Genomic DNA, 22558 nt, shown 5'->3' on the forward strand with positions numbered 1-22558 from the left:
CTTTGTGCCTGTTACCGATTCCACCCCACACTGATGGACTTGCTCACTTTGTAGGGTTTTCGGACACATCGGTCCCTCTCAGAGGGGGGCACGTTGCCTCAGCAGCTCCTTGAGGGAGGTTCCTGGGGGGAAGGTCTGGGCCGATCCTCTCCTGTCGCCACAGCTTCACGGGCGCAGTTTCCTCTCACGTCCTGGTCATGTCGCCGTCTGCTTCGGGCTGTCCGCGTCTCAGGAGCCCCGGCCCCCCCTCTGGGTCCTCTCTGCAGAGCCTCCAGCCTTCTCACTTCTTCTCCATTTTCCACATTTTTGACTTTTTGCTTTACTTTAGAAAATTCCCTCCGTCTCCCAGCGCTTCCATGGAAATTTCACTTCTCCCTCCTATTTCTGGTGCTGAGAGCTTGATTTTGTGCCCTCCCTCGTGGCCTCCTGTTCCAGCCTCAGAGCCGCCCGGGCCTCTTTCCTGGGGGCATTGGCCCCATCTGCCCCCCCGATCTCTGGGCTTCATGGAGTCTCTGAGAACGGGCTCCCTTGAGGAACAGGCGAGGAGGAAGCTGGGGCTGGGGGCGCGTCACCCGCACCAGCTGCCAGGAGGCCAGGGTCCTTGTTGGAAGGCGCCAGGGCGACAGCGGGCGCAGGTGGGCCGCCCGAGTGCTGGTGGGTCCTGTGGATTCTCTGTGCTCACTGCTGCTGGTCGTGCTTCCTGGCATGTGTCCTGTTCCCTTTGATGCCCCAGCCCCTAGCCCAGGCTGTTCTCCTCACGTGGCCGCCGTGACCCCCTGGTCCGTGAACCGGCGGCACAGCCCGTCATCACGTGGTGGAGGACCCGGCCGCCTTCCTGCTTTGATTTCCTGACAGCCCCTCCCCCGCCCTGTGACATGGCAGCGGCTGACCCGGTCTCGTCTGATTGCAGCTGGGCAGGTGCACGAACAGCGTGGTCAAGCATGAGCTGATGCGCCCGTCCAGCAAGGCGCCGCTCCTGGTGCTGTGTGAAGACCACCGGGGCCGGATGGTGAAGCACCAGTGCTGTCCCGGCTGCGGCTACTTCTGCACCGCCGTGAGTGCCCGGCCCCCTCTGTCCTGCCCTTGGCCTCTGGGGGCACCTGGGCCCCCGGCTCCCTTCCTGCCGCTCGCGTGTCTACCTAGGCAGGGCCGCCTGGCCCTCCACTGCGTCCTGCTCGCCAGTGCCTCCGGGATCTTCTCCATCAGTGACTTCGTGCACAGCTGCTCATGTGGCTCACATGGCCCTCGCTTGGTCTCCGTGTGGCCCTTTGTGCTCCTGGGCCCAGAGCCTCTCCCCCAGGGGCTTCTCCAGACGTCACGCCTGTGTGCCCTCGCCATCCTCATCATGCCTTTCTGCTTCTGCTGAAAAGAGGTTCCCAGGGAGAGCGCTGCTCCTCAGCCCAGAGCCCTGGCCTGAGGTCGGGTCGCCCGAAGGGCGTGGTGTCAGGCGCTCTTTGCCAAGGGCTGTTGGCGGCACCTCCCTCCTCGGGCTTTTGCTTCTGGGAGTGTCTTCCCGGGTGTGTCTTCCGTGGGTCCGTCTTTGGACTTATATGCGGCACGTCCCCTGGTCAGAGCAGCTGGAGAGTGAGGCCTCGGCCTCCTCGGGGCGCGGGGATGGGGATTTTTCTCTCCTTCAAATAGCACGTGTGTGGACGTGCGTTGGGAGGGGCCCCGTGGACGCAGGGCGTCATTTCTTCTCACCCGGAGAGGGGCTGGGAGCCCCCCGGGCTCTGGCTTCCTGCCCCCACACAGAGCTCAGTTCTGGGCTTTGCTTGCTCTTCCGCGTATTAGCCCCAATTAAAAGAAGATTTCTGGCCTCCCTGTTTTTAGGGTAATTTTATGGAATGTCAGCCCGAGAGCAGCATCTCTCACCGTTTCCACAAAGCCTGCGCCTCTCGAGTCGATAACGCCAGTTACTGTCCCCACTGTGGGGAGGAGACCTCCAAGGCCAGAGAGGTGACCATCGCAAAAGCAGACACGACCTCCACCGTGACGCTGGCCCCTGGGCAGGAGAAGGGCTCCACAGTGGAGGGCAGGGCCGACACCACCACAGGCAGGTACGGCTTCCCCTGAGCCCTCAGAGTTCACCTGACGATGCCCGTCTTTAATTGTTGCTGATGTCTTCCGACTTGCCAGACGTCTCCCAGCTGGCTCACACTCGCCGTGATTTCTGACGCGTGAGGCTGTGAGGCATGCTGACGTTCGTGTGCTCGCTGCCACTGTGCACGTCTCTTCTGCACTCAGTGTAGTTTTGTACATTTCTTTGCCTGATTTCGAACCAGTATCACACCATCCTAATTGACGTGGGATCACAGTATTTTCGGTCGAAGTACAGGACTCCCATAGGTAGCTGTTGGTATACACCTGAGACATCGGTCCCTGTGTGTGCTTGTCCCTACCCACGTGTACGTGTGCGTGCCTGTCCCTACACATCTGTACCTGTGCGTGCCTGTCCCTACACATCTGTACCTGTGCGTGCCTGTCCCTAAACATCTGTACCTGTGCGTGCCTGTCCCTACCCATCTGTACCTGTGCGTGCCTGTCCCTAAACATCTGTACCTGTGCGTGCCTGTCCCTACCCATCTGTACCTGTGCGTGCCTGTCCCTACCCATCTGTACCTGTGCGTGCCTGTCCCTACCCATCTGTACCTGTGCGTGCCTGTCCCTACCCATCTGTACCTGTGCGTGCCTGTCCCTACCCATCTGTACCTGTGCGTGCCTGTCCCTACCCATCTGTACCTGTGCGTGCCTGTCCCTACACATCTGTACCTGTGCGTGCCTGTCCCTACCCATCTGTACCTGTGCGTGCCTGTCCCTACCCATCTGTACCTGTGCGTGCCTGTCCCTACACATCTGTACCTGTGCGTGCCTGTCCCTACACATCTGTACCTGTGCGTGCCTGTCCCTACCCATCTGTACCTGTGCGTGCCTGTCCCTAAACATCTGTACCTGTGTGTGCCTGTCCCTAAACATCTGTACCTGTGTGTCGTGTATGATATGAAACATTAGTGTCAGCTGCTGTAGTCTGCTCTTACTGCGTCATGTTTTGGAGGCCCTAGCTGAACACAGAAGAAACAGTCTTTAAAAGAGAAGGGTTGATATTGGAAACATAATTTTCTTCTCAGAAGTATTCAGTAGAAATAGCTGAAGAACTCATAAAGCTAAATGGAGTCAGTCAGCCACAGGATCAGGTAAGAAAAGGTGTCAGAAGCCTCGTCCCCACTAGTGTGTCCAGCTAGAAGCCAGGGTGATGGAGAGAGAGCCTTTCAAAACAGCAACAAAACCTGTAACCTACCTAGGAAAAAGCAAGCGATACTACACTGATGAAAAAGGAAGCTATAAAACTTCACTGAAGGTCATTTAAGAGACTCGAATTATAGACATTCAAAACTGAATATTGGAATGGTGTCGACTCCTTCATATTATTCTGTACTAATCATATTAATCTATAAATGATTTTTTTTTTTTTTGCGGTACGCGGGCCTCTCACTGTTGTGGCCTCTCCCGTTGCGGAGCACAGGCTCTGGACGCGCAGGCTCAGTGGCCATGGCTCACGGGCCCAGCTGGTCTGCGGCATGTGGGATCTTCCTGGACCGGGGCACGAACCCATGTCCCGTGCATCGGCAGGTGGACTCTCAACCACTGCGCCACCAGGGAAGCCCTAAATTTAATGATTTTTGAGTCAAAATTCCAAGGTGTCCCTTGCGTTGGGAGGGCAGTGGACTTTAGATTCAACCTGAAGTTCATTCGCTAAAGCATATTTGAACATTGGGCAAAAAGTCCTGCGAAAGCCGCCCTCACCTCTGAATGCCATTTTTCTCTGGGATTTGATTCTGAGTCTGGGCTCTTCCCTCCAGGGGCTGAGCAGACAGATGGTCAGTGAACCTGAGACCATTTTCACTCTCAGAAGAGCAGTGCAGTTGGAGGGTCCGAGTGAATCATGTTTTGTGTTTTCATTGGTTTCCACAAGAAGGGAGAGTTCCACGTCTCTAAAACTCAGAATTCCACTTATTTCTTCCTCCCCGAAGCACTGCTGGACCCCCGCTCTCAGAGGATGACAAGCCGCAGAGCACAGCCCCCCAGGTGCCCGAGGCCTTCGACCCCATGGGGCCAGCCGGGCTGGGGAAGCCAGCACCCGGCCTCTCCCAGGGACCTGGGAAGGAAACCCTGGAGAGCGCGCTCATCGCCCTGGACTCGGAGAAGTAAGGCCTGGCGCTCCCTTCCTGCAGACTCCTCCCCTCCGTGTCCTCCTGCATGAGTCAGCCGCCGGCACTTCCGCGCGCGTCCTTGTCCCCCTGCGGCGTCTGGTGCTGGCCAGGGCCACACGTCCCCGCTGTCTGCGCCCCCAGGGCCACGGCATTCCCAGGAGGTCGCTGAGGCCTTCCTTAGGTCTCCTGTTAGCATTGGTCATCAGGACCATGCACCTTCTCTTCTGTTACTTGGGGGAACGATTGCAGGTTGTCATCCGTTGCACTAAGAGCAAAGTGATCCTCTGAAGGCATAGCGAGGACAGTCCTGGGAGGCTCTGGCACATGTTTCCCTGGACACGTTGACCGTGGCTCTGACCTCAGGACGTTAGGGCCAGTGCCACTCTGTGGCTCCTTGTCTCTGAAAGGAGAGTTTGGAGCAGGTGGCCCCTCAGTTGTCCCTGCGGCCCCCATTACTGCAGCCGACCTGTGGCTCTGCAGGAGGGCCCGGTGCACCAACCCATGACCCCACAGGTGCCCACTGGTCATGGGGTTCCACGATCAGGGCTCCGGGCAGGCCGCGCGGCTCCCTCGCTCAGAGCTTCACCTTCCTGTCTTGCTTCTCGGGAAGCTGTAGTGTTGGGACACGTTCCTGAGTCCCCACAGCTTTTTCTCTGTCCGCCTGCAGTCTGGTCTCTGGCCCTGGTCTTATGGTGACTGTCCAGTCCCCTGCCCTACTCACCGGGTCCAGACTCTGTACTGTGAAGAGGGTGGGTGTAGCTGGGTGTGACATGCTGCCTCCACCACCTCGGGGGTTCCTTGACCTCATGCTATAGAGAAGCAGCTCGCTCTGTGCCCTGCACAGAATGCAGAACCTCAGGAACCATTCTCGTGCTGTGGGTGAAGGAGATGCTCACTAATTTTGGTTATTTTTACTGTGAGATGCCTGGTGGGTGTGGCATCCTTGACCTTGAGGCTGGGCAGGTGGGCCCAACCCAGGCCTTCCCAGCCTGCAGGTGCCGCGCGTGCGCCTGCGTGCGTGTGTGTGTGGCCTGTGCTCACTGCTGTCTTGTGCTCTCTCCGCAGACCCAAGAAGCTCCGCTTCCACCCGAAGCAGCTGTACTTCTCGGCCCGGCAAGGGGAGCTGCAGAAGGTGCTGCTCATGCTGGGTAGGTGGCCATATCTGTCAGCGTCTCTCGGTGACTGTCCACCGTGTCCCGCTCTGTCCGGTTTCTCTGGTTGGTGCACACGGGCTCCCCTGGGGTTCAGCCCGTTCACAGTGTTCATGCTCAGTCACGACAGTGGAAGTATTCTCTGGGAATTCCTCGTTTGTTTGTTTTATTTTGTACGGGTCTTACTTGTGGCGCATGGGATCTTTGTTGCATGTGGGCTCTTAGTTGCGGCATGCGGGATTTAGTTCCCTGACCAGGCATCGAACCTGGGGCCCTTGCACTGGGAGTGCAGAGTCTTAACCACTGGACCACCAAGGAAGTCCCAGGAATTCCCCATTTTTAAACAGGAATTAAATATGTGATTATTAGATTAAGACAAGATGTCGACTCCATGAAAGCAGAGTTAGCCAGCTGGGCTGTTGTGCCGTGTGGATGGAGTTGGCGCCCTCGTGTGCAGGGTGCAGCCCACCTGGCACTTGTGTTTTCAGTGTGTACCTGCCTTTATGGGTTTTTAACACCTGAAAATGTACTGGTCGGGTCCTTCCCAGCTCCGTCTCCTGCGGAGCAAGGGACAGCGCTTTGATTCTGAGCTCACAGCGTAGGCTTGATTTCTCTGGCTTGAAAAGGCTGATTAAGAATCGTTTAACTTGACAGTAAGTCAAGAAAGAAGCTTAACAATTTGCTCTGAAAAAAAAAAGGTTTTATTTTATGTTGACTGAAGTGGCGATTTTAATCATTTTCCTCGTGGACCTTGTGCGATGCTGAGTTCACCTTGCCGGTCCGTGGTTGGCCTTGTAGCCCGTCTCCATTCCAGGCTGGGAGCTGTGCTCAGCAACCGCCTTCCCTTTGGGCCTGTCCTGGGGGTCCTGCTCCCTGTGGAGCATCCATCCTGGGGCCCCGCCACCCTCACGCTCGGGCCCAGGCCTGGGGACGGGAGGGACGGGGGAGCCCAGAGTTAGATGAGGGTGTCTAGGAGGAGCGTAGGTGCTGGGGGTATCTGACCACAGGCCTGCCTGTCGGTTCCACCTGGAGCCTTGCCAGCCCTTGCGCCATCCCGGGCTCTGGGGGCTGCACCTGCGGTAACTGGCACCTCCTGTTTGTTTGCAGTTGACGGGATCGACCCCAACTTCAAGATGGAGCACCAGAACAAGCGCTCGCCCCTGCATGCTGCGGCGGAGGCCGGCCATGTGGACATCTGTCACATGCTGATTCAGGTCAGATGTGGTCTTCTTGGGGCCACCAAAGCAAGACAGCCTGGCCTGGGTCCCGAGAGCCGGGCCGCCCAGTAGTGCCAGAGGCTCCCAGGCCCACCCGCCCTGGCTCTGCCCAGTGCCCTCAGCCCCTCTGCTGCCTCTCCTGCCAGTTACGCCGCCTCTGGAGATGACGCACTGCCATTCGGTGTTTGACTTGTTTTAGTTCGTTTGGGTTTTTAGTGTCACCGACTTCCTGGCGTGGGAGGGTTTAGCCCAGGCGTGCGCACATGCTTCCTCCTACCCCCCGCCCTGCACTGAGAGCTTGCATTCCGTGGTCATGTAAATGTGTCCTGGACACCGCCCCCTGCCCCCCCGCCCCCCAATCCACCCCGAGCAGACAGATTGGCCCTGTGTCATCTGGGAAGCACATCATCCACTCTCGGTGCTGCTGCTCTCTGGGACATCCCTCCCCTGGCCCGTGTTGGGGCCCCTGTTTCCCGGAGGCCACCCTTAAGCCATGTGTTTATCTCTGGAGCCTTCAGGAAATTTCCTTTCACCCGCGGGTCTGGAGTTTCCCCACAGCCCAGGTTCAGGTATGGGAGATTTTCTGTCTGGGCTCCAGGTCCCTCCGCAAGCGTCTACGTTTACCTGCTGCAGCTTCTGGACTCACGCTCTGTCCCGCTTTTCTGGGCGGCGCTCTCGGCGTGACCCTTGGCTCCTCTCGGGGTCTCGTCTGTGCTGCCACGTTTTTCTGTAGCCTCTGGGTCTTCCCACAGTGTTTGGAAGCTTTATACTGGTCTGTTCATTCTGGTCTTTCTTATTTCAGGTTTCCCTCAAATGCCTGGTGGATCCTGTTTGTTTGTAAAGGAAGGGACTGAAATGCCGGTGGTGGGCTCTTGGCTGGGGCCCGTCAGCTGGAGGTTTTTGTGTCGGGTGGGCTTCGGGATGGCTTTGTGTCTGGAGAGGACCGTCCTGTGGGCATCTCTGTTGGGGCCCTGGACGGACACCCCCCTCCCCCGGGTCTCTTGTCTAGTCACAGCTGCTCTGTGTCACTGTCGGCCTGGAGTGTCTGCTTCATCCTCTTCTCACCTGTGCTGTGTGCACAGACTAAGATGTGATTGTATGAAGTGTGGAGCCTGCTTTTGCATTGGTGTTGTACAGTGGGGTTACCTGTTGGTTTAGATTTCTAACACCTGAGACCCATTTGTCAGACCCCTCCCAAGTTTGGCTCATGCCAGAGGCTCCGTTTGGACAGATCTCTTTTAGTAGCATGTAGCCAGCTTCTAAAAAGCTCTGTCTGACAGCCTTGGTATTTTAATAGGAATCTTCAATCTACTTATGCTTACTGTAACTTTTGACATTTAAAATTTATTTCTAATTTCTTATATTGTAGTTTTGATTCTCAGCCTCTTAAAACAAATATTTCTTTTTTTTTTTTCCCTCTCCTTTGCTGCCTTCTTTTGGATTGACTTTTGTTTTGTCTCATTTCCTTTCTCTTTATTTGCTTGGAAGTTATAGTCTTTGTTTTCTTGCCTCCAGAGGTCACTCTGTGATTCTAACAAGTGGCTGTTACTTGCTCAGTCTTGAGACAGAGGGAGGAGGAGGAGGGGGAGGAAGGATGAGGAAGGAGGGGGAAGAAGAGGAGGAGGGGGAAGAAGAGGAGGAGGGGGAAGAAGAGGGGGAGGGGGAAGAAGAGGGGGAGGGGGAAGAGGGGGAGGGGAGGAAGGAGAGGGGAAGGGGGAAGGTAGGATGAGGAAGGAGGGGGAAGAAGAGGAGGGGCAAGAGGGGGGGGAGGAAGGAGGGGGAAGGAGGAGGAAGGAGAGGAGGAGGGGGCAGAGGGGGAGGGGGAGGGGAGGAGGAGGGGGAAGAAGAGGAGGGGCAGAGGGGGAGGGGGAACAATTGATGGTCTTCTGACTTGATTCTTCCTTTGGAAAAGGTAGTTTCACACTCCTTTGAAAGAATCTATTCCCCCCACACCCCAACTTTTTTTTTTTTAACATAAAAACGTGTGTGAGATACATACAGAAAAATCATTGAAACGTAGACGTCTTGGTTAATGAATGGTTCTAAAGGGACATGGCCTGATCTGCTTGCCCCCCAGAAGCACCATGTGTCCCTCCCCCGTGGCAGCTCTCCTAGCCTGTGTTGTGACGATCAGGTGTGTGTGTTTCTGCGCGCTCACAGCCCCACAGAGGTCCTCAACCCCATGGCTCAGCTCTGTCCACTTGTAAACCTCACACAGTGTGAATTCTTTGTCTGCCTCTTTCATTCAAAGAGCAAAAGCCTAAGAGTCATTCACTGATCTGCTGCCCCGTTTCCTGCTTCTCCCCACTGGCCGTGATAGTGGAAGACTGTCCGGGGCAAAGAACACAGGAGCTCTGTGTTCTGTTTTGCAGCTTCTTGTGAGTTGTAAGCTATTGCAGAATAAAACATGTATTTTGGAAAAAACCAATGCTTTATACATCAGCAATCTTTATGACTCTGTACTGTCTGCCCGGAGCCTGGAGGCGTGACCGTCTGACATCACTTCAGATTAGATTGTCAGCCTGGTGGTTAATTTGGTGACCCAGGCTGCAGACTCCCCGACTTGGGGGCTGTGTTCTTGTGTCCTTTTCTCCCCTAGAACCCATCCGACGTGGGACGGATTTCCTTTGCTTTGCCCCGAATCCGAGGGTATTGTTTCTTGGAGGCACAGCTTTGGTGGGTGCCCACCTCACGTGCCCCCAGAGTGGCTCTGGCCCTGGCCCCAGGCAGCAGGCACCCTCGCTCACGCTTGGGGTCAGTGGAGGAGCACCTGTGAGGAGTGGTTTGGGTATTTCCCGGTCTGTTTAATTTTCATGCCGAGGTCTCGCTGAAAACAGCTCCATCCAGGCAACTGCGGCACAGTGGCCCTGCCACAGGTGGACACTTAATTTAAATAACAACATTAAACGAAACCCCAGCAGGACGCATTCTGGGGCGCTCGGGTGCACGTCCGGTGTGCGGGGGCACGAGGTCAGGGGCAGCTGTGCGGGTCGCCGCCACTGACACCCTCCGGTACCCTTGGCCAGCCCCAGCTTTTGGCCGGCACCAGGCACGCCCGTGGTCAGAGTGACCTGCCGCGCGGCTCTCTGGGCCCGGGCCTGGGTGTGTCCCCACTTGTGGTCACTGCTTTGGCTTCTCCTACCTGGGCCTCCATCTGCTCGCCGACTCTGTCGCCATCCTGTCCCTCCGTGTTAGTGTTTGCTTGCATCTGGGGTCCATCTTGCCTGCTTTGCTTTTGCCTGCTCTGCAGGCTGTGAGCCCAGGAGGCATCTACTAATAGGAAAAGGTGCGTTTTCTAGCAGTCATGGGCCCAGAGGGGAGGACAGAGCGACAACCACTGCCCTGCCCCCTGGGAGCCCAGGACGTGCCGTGGGCTGTGCTCACCCCGCACCTCCCTGGCCCTCTGTTCCCTCTGGGTGGAGGCCCTCCTTCCACCTCCCTCTGTGTCTCAGATCTCTCTGCGTTGTCTCCTGGCCCCCCCGCCTCTTCCTTGTGACGATCACTAGCCTTTGGGCTGACTTCCCAGGTGTGGTCCTGGGTTGCCCACATGTCCCTGTGCGGGGCCTCCGTGCTGGTGGGTGGGGCCGTCACTGGCCGGCGCAGGTTTCAGACAAGCACACCGAGCAGCCGTCCTCATACTCTACCTGGGTGTCGGGTGGGAGGGCCTGGGACCCTCTGCACCGTGCGGCCCATGGCTCTGCTCTTGGTCATCTGCCCGTCTGGGCCTCTCAGATATGGGCCCTGTCGGGGGCTGCCTGGCCTGTGGGCCCCTCCCTTCCGGGCCATCCCCCGGGCAGGCTTGCGGCCCGGGCTCTCGCACCCCTGGGTGGTTCAGGGTGGTTTGGGGGTGGGGGGGGTCTTGCCAAGTGTGTGCACCCAGTCACAGGTGGCGTCTGGCCTTTCACCGGCAGAGGGCACATCCTGGCCTGTGCAGCCTGGCAGAGCATGGCCAACCCCACGCTGGCCTCGTTAAGCGCTACGCAGACCCCCACCCCGCACCTTTATCTCGTGTGGTTTTCCAAGTTTCGTTGTTAAAGTTAGCTGCTGTGGAATCCTGGCTCTACCTCGCGCTCAGGTTGGGCCATCTGACCTGTGTCCCCCACTCGTCTCCTACCTGGATGCCCCTGCTCTCTGACGTTAGCTCTGCTCCATGGGAACAGCCGAGTCTCCTTCACCATCCCTGACCACCTCAGTTCCCCTGGCTTTCCATGTGTACCATTCTAGGTCTATTTTTAAATTTCTTACTAAACTGGGTTACTTTTGTTTTTTAATTGCTAGTAGTAAAAACGATACTGTTTTTAGCCTTATAAGTATTAGCTCTTTAAAATGTTCAAACACTTGCTTTGCTGTTAGTGGAAAACCCACTTTAAGGTTGGGCGTTTCAGTTTCAAACAGATGATTTACCCAAGCATACCTCCTGGCTCGTTGGTTTCCAAGTACACACTCCATTGGAAAATGCATCCTGGGAATGAGTTTTTCTTCAGTTTGTTTTGGCAGGTGTTTAGAACAGCCAGAGACAGAGGTCTCTGAGGCCCCTGAGCTGGGGCCCCACGGTCCCTGCAGGCTGGGCCACCGCCTGCCTCCTGTCCCTGCCTTGCTGAGTCCCCTTCAGCACCCCTTCTTTGTCTGTTCTGGGGTCTCACCTTCTTTCTTATTTCTAAAAGTGCTGTTACTAATGTTACTGTAAGCATTTCTACCCAATTAGCTTAGAAATGAAATGCTCTTCTTGAACTAAAGTTTTGATAGTTACAGAATAACCATGTCTCTGAATTCTGCTTTGGAAGATTCAGGCTTAGTTGATAGAAAGACTTAGCGTAGCCCCTGAGATCCCTCTGTTTCCAAGTGCTGAGCCTGGGAAATGTTTCCTCACTGGGTGTGGCTGCAGTGGCAGCTCTCACACCTGAGCTGTCCCTTTTTTCACCAGGCGGGCGCCAACATCGACACCTGCTCAGAGGACCAGAGGACCCCGCTGATGGAGGCTGCAGAAAACAACCACTTAGATGCGGTGAAGTACCTCATCAAGGCCGGGGCCCTCGTGGATCCGAAGGTACTCACTGCTCAGAAGCACACCCCTGTTTCATGTAGAAGCTCCTCGTGAAGAGGAACAGGGCCGGTTCCTTGCTGGAACGTCTTCAGAAATTGGTAGCCACCAACCATCCACCGGGTTGTCTGGAAGTAGGTAGTTCACCTTACTTGGTTACTGGTTTATTTGTGGAAAATACTAGTGAGCACTGGATGCACTATGTCTGACGGTAGTCAAGCATCTGATAGGGAGTTTGTGTGCAGAGGTGTCCAGCTTCCTTCTTTGGATAGGCACACCTTCTCTCTTCTGTCTTCAGTTTGGAGCAGTTAGGCAGGAAAGAGAAATAGAAGGCATCCAGATTGGAAAGGGGGAAGAAAAATGATCTCTGTTCACAGATGACATGATCTTATATGTAAAAAATCATAAAGAATCCACACAAAGTATTGTTAGTACTAATAGATACGTTCAGGAAAGTTGTAGGATACCAAATCAGTACAGAAATGTCAGTTGTATTTCTATACACTTGTGATGAACTATCCGAAAAGGAAATAAGAAGACAGTTCCACTTACAATAGCATTGAGAAGGATAAAATACTTAGGAATAAACTTAACGGAGGAAGCGAAAGATTTGTACACTAAAAAATGCTGAAAGAAATTAAAGAAGACACAGATAAATGGAAATTATCTGGTGTTCATGGATTGGAAGAAGACAGTACATTCATCCCTCAGTATCTGCGGGGGATTGATTCCAGGACCACTGCAGATAGCAACCCGCCGATGCTCGAGTCCCTTAATAGTACAGTCAGCCCTCCATATCCGTGGGTTCTGCATCCGTGGATACTGAGTGCCGAGTGTATTGTTAAAATGTCATTGCTACCGAGAACGATCTACAGATTCAGTGCAATCCCTATCAGAATCCCAATGCCTTTTTTTTACAGCTTATAGAAAAACCCATCCTAAAATTCATAGGGAACCTTAAGGGACCCTGAACAACCAAAACAATACTGCAAAAGAACAAAGCTGGAGGCCTCACACTTCCTGACTTCAAAACTTATGACAGGGGCTTCCCTGGTGCCGCAGTGGTTGAGAGTCCGCCTGCCGATGCAGGGGACATGGGTTCGTGCCCTGGTCTGGGAAGATCCCACATGCCGCGGAGCGGCTGGGCCGGGGAGCCATGGCCGCTGAGCCTGCGCGTCCAGAGCCTGTGCTCCACAACGGGAGAGGCCACAACAGTGAGAGGCCCGTGTACCACAAAACAAAACAAAACAAAACAAACTTAATAAGACAGAGCTGCAGTAATCAAAACCATGCGGTACCAGCCTAGAGACAGACGTGTAGAAGAGTGAATAGAGTGCCCAGAAATAAACCCTCGCAGATACGATCAAGTGATTAATGTTAAGGGGGCCCAGAGCATCCAATGGCAGGAGAGGGCGTCTTTTCACAAGTGCTGGGAAAACTGGACTTCCACATGCAGAAGGATGAGGTTACAGTGTATTCAGAAATTATCTCAAAGGGGATCAAAGATCTAAACTTAGAGCTAAAATCGTAAAACTCTTGGAAGAAAACAGGAAAATCTGTATGACATTGGATTTGGCGATCATTTCTTGGGTATGACACCAAAAGCACAGAGAATAAAAGGAAAAACTAGGTAACGTAAACTTCATCAAAATTTATAAACTTTTGTCCATCAAAGGACACTATTCAAGAGAGTGAAGAGGCAACCCACAGGAGGGGAAGATATTCATAAATTCTGTATCTGATAGGGCTTTACTATCCAGAATGTATTGACAAGTCCTACCACTCAATAACAAACTCTAGCCCAGCTCAAAAATGGGCAGAGTGTGAGTAGACATTTCTCCAGAGAAGATATTTGAATGGCCAGTTAGCACGTGAAAAGATGTTCAACATCATTAGTCATTAGGGAAATGCAGTCAAAACCATGGTGAGACCCTTAGGACACCTATTATCTAAAAATCAGAAAATAAGTGCTAGCAAAGATGTGGAGAAATTGGAATTCTCATATATTGCTGGTGAAAATGTAACATGATGGCTCCTCAAACAGTTAAACATAGAATTACTATATGATCCAGCAATTCCAACCCAGGGTATGTACCCAAAGAAACAGGAAGCACGGACACGGACAGGTATGTACACACCTTGTTCACAGCATTGTTTACAGTAACTAAAAGGTGGAAGCAACCCAGTGTCCATTGACGGGTGATGGATAAGCCAGATGTGGTCCATCCATATGATGGAGTGCTATTCAGCCTTACTTCAAAAAGGAAGGAAATTCTGACAAAGGCTGCGACACAGGTGAACTTGAGAACGTTATGCTGAGTGAAAGAAGCCAGACACAGAAGGACGAATATTGTATGATTCCACTTCTGTGCGGAACCTGGGACAGGCAGATTTAGAGACTGAAAGTAGGTTGGAGGTTACCCGGGGTGAGGGGGGGATAGTGTTGCTGAGTGGTGACCGAGCTTCTGCCTGGGCTGATGGACAGGCTTTGAGGATAGAGTGTGGTGATGGTACAGCTCTGTGAGAGCAATTCATGTTGCCACTGAATCACTCTAAAATGGTTAAGAGGGCAAGTTTTATGTCGTGTACACACACACGCAATAACAATAAAAATGCTAAATCCCACAGCCCTTCAAATTAATACACATTTTTTCCAACAAAAAAATGATCGTCTGTTCATACTGATTTATCAACTCCTTGTTCCCATCAAATTAACTTCTCACTCGTTTTTCTATGTCATTAAATATTCTATAACGTTATTTCAAGTGGCTGTGTTGTATTTCATGATACAATTTGTGTCATTTTTTTAGATTTGCTGATAGTTTAATATTTATGTTATTTTCAGTTTTTATTGTACAGAATGCTTCAACAGACATTTCATAGCTAAATCTTGGCACGTTTGATTTCTTTAAGACAGATTTCTGGGTGTGTGTGTGTGGAATTGCTAGATCAAAATATATAATCATTTCTAAGGCTTTTGATCCCTCTCTCTGAATTGCATCCGGGAGTGTCTGAGCACTCGTTTCCCTGTACTCTTACAAGTGCCGATCATTACAGTTAAAAAAAAAATTAGCAATTTGATATGCAAAAATGATTATTTTTTTTTTTTACTATTTTAATTTGCTTCTCTCAAAGTGAACTTTTTTTGTATATAGTTATTTACATTTGTTGTGAATATTTTTTCAAGCTGGTATTTAGTCCTTTGCTTTTGGTGGTTTTTGAGATCTGGAAACCTTTAGTTTTTCTATGACTATCTATAGATAACTGTTATTAATCCTCTCCGTTAGGATGGGTGGGTGAGTTCTGCCCAGTTCTCGGCCAGGGGACGATTTCCCAGCCTCGTCACAGGAGCCAGCGCCCAAGCAAAGCACCACTGAAGAGGCAAGAGGTCAGTGTTCAGGGCTTTACAGAAGCAGCTGGAGCCTGCAGGACAAGTGATTGGAGGAGGTCTGGAGTAGACAGTTCACCGATGAGCTTGTTAGCAGCACTCTGGGTGCTGTAGAAGAAAGGGTCCTTGAAATCCAAGACCAATCAGAGAGACCATTCTGTCTGAAAAGCAGACTGTAGGACAACATTGAGCTGTCTGATGTGTAATTGGAGTCCCAGAAAGGAGAGAAAACCCAGTGGAAAAAAATTTATTGAAGGAAAAATGGTCATAAATTTCCCAAATTTGGTGAAAAATAACCTACAGATTCAAGAAACTCAGCAGACCCCGAGCTGGATAAATACTAAGGCTGCCACACCTAAACACATCACGGTAACCTGTCGAAACCGTAACACAGCCCCAGAAAAACACACAGCACGTGTAAGCGAACATTACGAACATTTGCCAACTTTGCATTTGAAACGACGGAGGCCAGGAGACAATGGAGTGATATTCTTATTGTGCTAAAAGGGAAGAAAAAAAACTCAAAAAAACTGTCAGCCCAGAATGCTACAGCCAGTAAAAGCGTCCTTCAGAAAGCACTTGTGAAATAAAACATTTTCAGGTACACAAAAGCTGATAGGACTTACCAGCAGGTTTACACTATAAAGCTTGTGGGAGGAAAATCCCGTTCTTGGGGAATGAAAATACTAGAAATGGTAAATACTTGTTTTCTTTAAGTTTCTTAAAAGACAGAGGCTGCTTAAAGCAAGAAGAATCTTGTAAGATGGAGTTTACACAAACTTGGAAGTAAGACAGGACAGCGGGAGCACAGGGGGAGCCAGTGGTGGATGTGAGCAGGGTCCTCGGGTTTTAGTTCTTTCCTGGGAGGGAATAAGTACTGACCTAAGTGGATGGGAAAGTTGAAGCCTGTGATCCCTACGGAACATTAAGGCAATAATTTCAAAGAAGTATAGCTTTCAGGAAAACTTTTTAAAAAGCTAGTAGAAGAAGTAAAACGGAATGTTAAAAAATACTTGTGTAACTAAAAAGCAGGAAAAGAGGAATAGAAACAGGTAGGACAAATAGGAAGGTGGTCATCTAATCCTAAAACCGTGTCGTATTTACATCCAGTGTCAGAGGACGAAGCCCTCCAGCCAAGGGCAGATGTTTGTCTGAGCCAGTGAGCAGGCGAGAACCAGCTCTGCTTCCCTGGAGAACGCACGCTAACACGCGGACCAGGCTTGAGTGAGCAGGGTCAGGGCACACGTCAGGCACGTGGTAAACAGAAGAATCAAACACAAAAGGCAAAATTACAGAACTTTTGGAGGTTAAGAGGGAAGATTAGCTTTGTGATTCCAGCGTCGGGAAAGATTTCTTCAACAAGACAAAAGTACAAAAATGATTGATAAAGTCAAATGCATTAGAATTCAGAATTTCTGGTCAACAAAAGATGTCACAAGGTACATGACGGGCAGCTACACCCGGGAAAGGGTTTTGCAGCCAGAGGGCATCAGGGCCTCCTACAGATAAAAGAAAGTAACCGGAAGCAATGGGTGAGGAAGGTGACCAGGCAGTTCCCTGGAGAGGAGATGTGTGACCGGGATATGCCGGGAAGGCGCCTGCCTTTCAAGCCCCCAAGACACCCCATTCCCTGGCCGTAGAATCCCGTGAAGCCCACAGCTGAGCCCACCTGGGGGAGCAGCACACGCGTGTCATTGTTGGGGGGGGTCTCGGTGTTGGGGGACCCCCGTGGGCAACTCTTGCATGAGGAATCCGGGAAACGTATTGCAATGTTTGGTGAATATTGGTGAAAAACGAGTCTTCCTCGACCAAATGCACAAACTGGGCTAGTTTTACATCAGTTGTCATAAGTGAACTAGTGCTATGTGTTCTCTACAAAGTGAAATCTCCAAACCATAATGTTGAACTAAATATGAATTGCAGACAGGTATATGATATGTTATTTATAGACAATTTAAAAACATAAAGCCGTCATTTGTGGATACATACACATGTAGCAAAAGTATCAAGAGCGGTGTCAGCATAATAGCCGTTGCATTCAGACTGGCGATCTGGAAGGAGCCTTTTTGTTGAGATGGTTCAGTTAACGTGGCACCCTTAGTGTCCTTGAGAAGATGGAGCTAAAAGCCATCTAGGAGGTGTGCCCGGTGGCCAGCGGACGCAACCTGGAGGTGGTCAGCCGCCGTGACGAGTGTCAGGCTGCACGGCGAGCTTGCCCCATCACGCTGTGATTTCTCAGAACCTAAATGCATTTGTGTTGCAGGACGCAGAGGGCTCCACCTGTTTGCACCTGGCTGCCAAGAAAGGTCACTATGATGTGGTTCAGTACCTGCTGTCCAATGGGCAGATGGACGTCAACTGTCAGGTAAACCACCTCCTCCACTCGTGACGGCACCTGACGGGCTGGCCAGAGGTGTGGTCCTCGTTCGTGGTGATCCTGGCCCCTTCCACCCTCCGAGGCACCCCACCCCCCACCCCTGCCAGGTCCTGGAAGGCCTGGCCTCATCCTCCGCCCCCGTCCACCTCCCTCCTGGCCTGCCCACTGGCCGCTCGCCAAGCTCTGTGCCGCTGCCCAGCTGCAGGCCTGTCCTGAGGTGTCCGCCTGGGCTGCCCTGGTCTCCATGTGGCCTGTGTTCAGATGCTGCTACTTGAGCAGGGTCTCTGGCCTCCTGTGTGCAGTGCCACCTCCGTGGCAGCTCGTCGTCCCTCCCAGCACTGGCCACTGTTGGACATTCCACCTCCTTCCCTGTGTGTTTGCTTCTTGTCCACCTGCTGTCAGGACCCCGGTGCGGTGTTTGTGTAACCTGCAGTGCCTGGTTACAGAGCAGGTCCTGTGCGTGTCTGCTGAGCGAGTGAGTGGCTGGGGAGAGCCAATGAGGGTGGGGCCTTCTAACTCACCAGGGGCCCCTCCTGTCCTCCGAGACCCCCTTCCGCTCCCTAGGACCCCGCCCGCCCATGACTTGAAGCTCTGGGATGACCATCTCCCATCACAGGCACCCCGCCCCCCCATCTTCTGGCCCGCCATTGCTGCTAAGCCAGCTCACGTGCCCACCACCCTGGCTGTGAGAGCCTCCCAGACGGACCAGAAATGCAGCTCCCTGCAGTGTGGTTTCTCCAACCTCTGTTCTAGTGGGGTCCACGGGCCCCCTTCCCCTGTTTTGGTTTTTTATCTCCCACTCGGTCGGGTTTTGTGAGTTTCTCCCCCCAGGCTGGGCTGTGTTGCCCCTGCCGTGTCCCCAGTGCCCATGGTAGGCCTGCAGGGGCCATCTCGCTTTAGTCATGGAGGCCGTGTGCATCCACCAGGAAAATGTGGCGACTGGAAAGTGGAGAATGTCATGCTAGAGTGTTTGCAGAGTAGGAACTGGCACCGTAATACTCATTTCCTAAGAGTCGCCTCCGGGGTAGAGCAGCACACAGCCAGCTCATCACAGCCATGGCCCAGCCTGCAGGGGGTTCAGCCCCGGTGAGCTTCTGCTCCGGCCCTTAAAGAAGAGGCTGGGACTTTTCATGGCCTCTGTTCATCTCTGGGCCTGATGTCCATCCGTCTGTCTGTCTGTAGTTCTTGGCTGTTGCTCCTGCTTCGTGCGTGGAGTCTGTCCTGGGACCAGAAGGGTGGGCAGGTGCGTCCCGGTCAGTGCTTCCCGCCAGCCGGGCACGGACTCTGCAGCTGGGTCTGCTCCCTGGCCTTCAGGCCTTTTTCTTAGGTGACTCTGTCATGTGCGCACAGGTGTGTCGAGTTGCCCAGTCGGCCCTGCCTGCTCGCTGAGATCCCCAGGCAGCGCTCTGAGCCTCAGTTTCCTCCAACAAAATGGGGACTCAGGCTGGCTCCCGCCCCCTGGGGCCTCCTTGCAGGTCCCGAGTGATGAGTTGCCTCACGTCTTGTGTCTCTAGGAGCTGTGATGGATATTTGTTTCTTTTGAAATTAGGATGATGGCGGCTGGACGCCCATGATTTGGGCCACTGAGTATAAGCACGTGGACCTTGTGAAACTGCTGCTGTCCAAGGGGTCTGACATCAACATCCGGGACAACGTGAGTCTCCCCCGGGAGGCGGACCCTGGAGGACTGGGGACGGGTGTGTTGGGTGGCAGCGTCCTAGCACCTGCCTGTGGCTCTGACCTCTTCCCATTGAGTCGCCAGCCATGTGTTGACCCAGCGCGGTTTCCAGTGGTTATTTTGTGTGTCAGCCGGCTGCTGGATGTGAACCGAGGGGCACAGTTCCCTGAGACCTGCCCCTCGGGCAGAGCTGCATTTTTAGAGGTCTTTAGAGACACTGACTCCCATGTCTGTGGTGACATCTGAGGCCCCAGGGCTCACCCCACTCCTGGGCCAAGGTCGGGGGACTCGCCAGTCCCTCTGCTGTGTATCAGTGGAGCTGTTTGGTCACAGGCAGCACCAGGCGCATCTGATGAACTCAAAGGGGAATTTCTCGGGCGGGCTTCAGGGACCCACAGAACCAGTGCGGTGGTAGGGCTGGCAGAGTTGGGGGGCTGCTCTGGCACAAGCCCCTGTGCTGCTTCCCAGGCGGAGGGACAGGGCTCCTGGGACACAGACAGGGTGTGGCCTGTGGAGCTGTGTCCACCTTTACAGCGTTACCCAAGCCATAAGTAGGAAGTCTAGCCACACGCTCGTTAAACTGATACTGGAATAAGGCAGGAAGGCATGCCCACCCCTCAGTTCGGAGCCCTTAGTGGACTGTTTGAAGAAAGGATGGGAGCAGTGGCTGGTCGGTCCTCCTGGCTGCTCCACGTGAGGACCCTCCCACACCCAGGAAACAGGAGCAGCAGCTCCCAGCCGAGGGCCAGGCACAGCTGGTTGGGGACGTCTTTGCCGACTCCACAGAGCTGGGCCCTGGGACGTGAGAGCAGCTGAGGGCCGGGAAACCCTGGGGGCTTCAGGTGAGGGTGGCGCGGAGGGAGGCGGCAAGGTCCGGGGAAGCTACAGCACACGGCAGCCACGCTCTGCCTTGTTCCTCGAGGGATGGGGTCGTGGTTTGGAGCAGCCTCGGCCCCGGGTGCTCGGGTGGGACTGGACCGTCTGGGCACACGGGCAGCGCGCGGCCTCGCAGCATCCAGCAGTGTAGGCTCTGGTTGTTCTGAGGGGTTGGAAGGACTGATTGAGTCGTGTGTTTGTTATTTATGTGATGAAACAGCGTCATTGTTTTATATCAGGAGCTCCGTTGAAGTGTGGCTGGCAGACTGCGCTGTTAAAGTGTACAGTTAGATAAATTCTAACCCCAGCCACCGTCACACAGCCAGGACAGTGGATGCCACTTACCCCTCGGTTTCCTCCTGTGCCTCCTAACCAGCCCCCTTAACCAGACGTGACCAGCCCGCCTGCTTCCTGTCGCGGCCTCGCTCCTCGTAGTCCCATCTGAGCGTGGGTCCCCCTCCCTTTCTGTTGCTGCGAGAGGCCGTCCGCTTGCTTGTCCTGCGCCTGTGGATCATGGCAGGGCTCCCTGGTGGGACTGTGGCCTTCCTGCTCAGGCGCTGCCACTCCTGTGGGTGCAGCCGTTTCCAGGGTAGGAGGGTCTGGTTCCTTTCCGGTGTCCCCAGCACTTAATGTAGTCGGCCTTATCTTCTTTGGTGAAGGGTCTGTTCAGGTCTTTTGCTCATTTATTACTGGATTGTTTGTCTTCTTATTCTCTAGTTTGGAGAGTTTTTGTGTATTCTGGATACAAGTCCTTTACCAGATAATGTGTTTCATAAATCCTAACCATTGTCTTTGGAGGAGCACATGTTTCTAATTTTGGTGAAGTCCAGTTTATCAGTTATTTTTTGTATGAATCCTGTGAAATCACTGCCAAACCCATGACCCTAGAGACTCTCTGTGTTTTCGATCGCAGTTGCTTAGGTTTAGGTGTTAATGTCCACACGTGGTGTGAGGTAGGGATCAGGCTCTTTCTTCTGGTGTGTGGACCTCTAGCTACTCCAGCAGTGTGTTTAGAAAGCAGCCTTTCTCCCTAGATTGGCTTTGCCCTGTGGCCGGACTCAGTCCTCTGGGCCTTGACCTGGGGTCTGTCTTAGTGCTGGGGTCGTGCTCTCTTGTTGAATGCAGCTTCAGGACCTGTAAGGAGAACCTTCCAGTATTAGCTTCCACTTCTCCCTCCCCAGCTTCATGCTGTCCCTCTCGTGCATTTTACTAAACAAACACCACAGTAGTGTTGTTTATTTAAACAACGGTGACCTTTGGAAAAGGCTGTAGTAATCCTGGCGTGTCAGCTCCCGTGGTCACCTCTTCCTCAGGTCCGTCCATCCACTGCTGTTTGCTGCTGTGCGTCTCATGTCCGTTAGCATTTCCTGCTGTGCTGGGCGGCTTGTGATGGATTCTTTCAGCTTTTTAATGCCTGCGAAGTCCTTATTTTCCTTCACTTTTTTTTTTTTTAATTATTTTTGGCTGCATTGGGTCTTTGTTGCTGCGCGCGGGCTTCCTCTAGTTGTGGCGGGGGGGGCTACTCTTTGTTGTGGTGCGCGGGCTTCTCATTATGGTGCTTCTCTTGTTGCGGAGCACAGGCTCTAGGCCCATGGGCTTCAGTAGCTGTGTCATGTGAGCTCAGTAGTTGTGGCTCACGGACTCTAGAGCGCAGGCTCAGTAGTTGTGGCGCACGGGCTTAGTTGCTCCATGGCGTGTGGGTTCTTCCTGGACCAGGGCTCAAACCTGTGTCCCCTGCATTGGCAGGTGGATTCCCAACCACTTCGCCACCAAGGAAGCCCTTTTCCTTCACTTTTGAAAGGTATTTTGCTGGATATAGAATTGTAACTTGGCAGTTTTTAATTTCAGTACCTGAAACATCCTGCTTTCCTGAGTTCTCACTCGATGCATTTCTAGTGAGCAAGTCTTGGTGGCATCCTTGTCTTCGTTTCTCTGTATGTACCACGTCTTTTTTCTTTCAGGTGCTTTAAGATTGTCTCTTTATCACTGGAGTTCAGCAGTTTGATTATGAGGCGGCTGGTACTATGTGTGTGCACATGTGCGCTTAGGCTTCGTGGAGCCCCTTGGGCCTGTGGGTGCGGGGTTTATCAAGCTGGAAATTTCCTAGTCATTTTTTCCAGTGCTGCTTCTGCCCCTACTCCACTTCTCGAGGCCCCAGGTCCACATGTGCCAGGGTCTTGAAGTTGTTCCACGGCTCACTGAAGCGCTTTTCATTTTCTGAAATTATTTCTACACTCTGGATTTCTGCTCAGCTGGCTTTATTGCTCTGTGTTCAAGCTCACTAGCCTTTTCCTCCACAGCGTCTGTTATGCTGTTAATTCCATCCAGCGTGCTTTCACGTCAGTCGTCGTGGTTTTCAGTTCTGAACATTCTGCTTGGGTCTTCTTGGTATTTTCTGAAATGTGTCTCTCCTGAACACACAGTTATTCCAGCTGCTTTGATGCCCTCGTTTGCTGGTCTGTGTCAGTTCTGGGTTTGATTCGTTGGTTTTGCTCCTCGTCGTGGGTCACGTTTCCTGCGTCTTTGCAGTCCTGGTAACCTTGCGCTGGACACGAGACGTTGCGAATTTACCTTGCTGGGAATTTCTGTGTTCCTGGAACTGTCATGAGCCTTACTCTGGGT

General features: G+C 53.0%; 1 protein-coding gene across 2 annotated transcripts in view; it reads left to right on the forward strand.

The window, feature by feature from the left end:
• EHMT1 (euchromatic histone lysine methyltransferase 1) overlaps positions 1-22558 on the forward strand; it is a 75193-nt gene that overhangs the window by 34831 nt on the left and 17804 nt on the right. For both annotated transcript variants that reach the window (XM_065879541.1, XM_065879542.1), the window contains exons 10-17: positions 911-1054; positions 1831-2057; positions 4029-4202; positions 5274-5356; positions 6467-6573; positions 11501-11623; positions 17269-17370; positions 18932-19036. In XM_065879541.1, coding sequence (XP_065735613.1) covers positions 911-1054; positions 1831-2057; positions 4029-4202; positions 5274-5356; positions 6467-6573; positions 11501-11623; positions 17269-17370; positions 18932-19036 — 1065 coding nt within the window. The remainder of the gene's footprint in view (positions 1-910; positions 1055-1830; positions 2058-4028; positions 4203-5273; positions 5357-6466; positions 6574-11500; positions 11624-17268; positions 17371-18931; positions 19037-22558) is intronic.

Source organism: Phocoena phocoena, chromosome 6 (genome assembly GCF_963924675.1).
Source record: "Phocoena phocoena chromosome 6, mPhoPho1.1, whole genome shotgun sequence".
In the NCBI taxonomy this organism is placed as follows: Eukaryota; Metazoa; Chordata; class Mammalia; order Artiodactyla; family Phocoenidae; genus Phocoena; species Phocoena phocoena.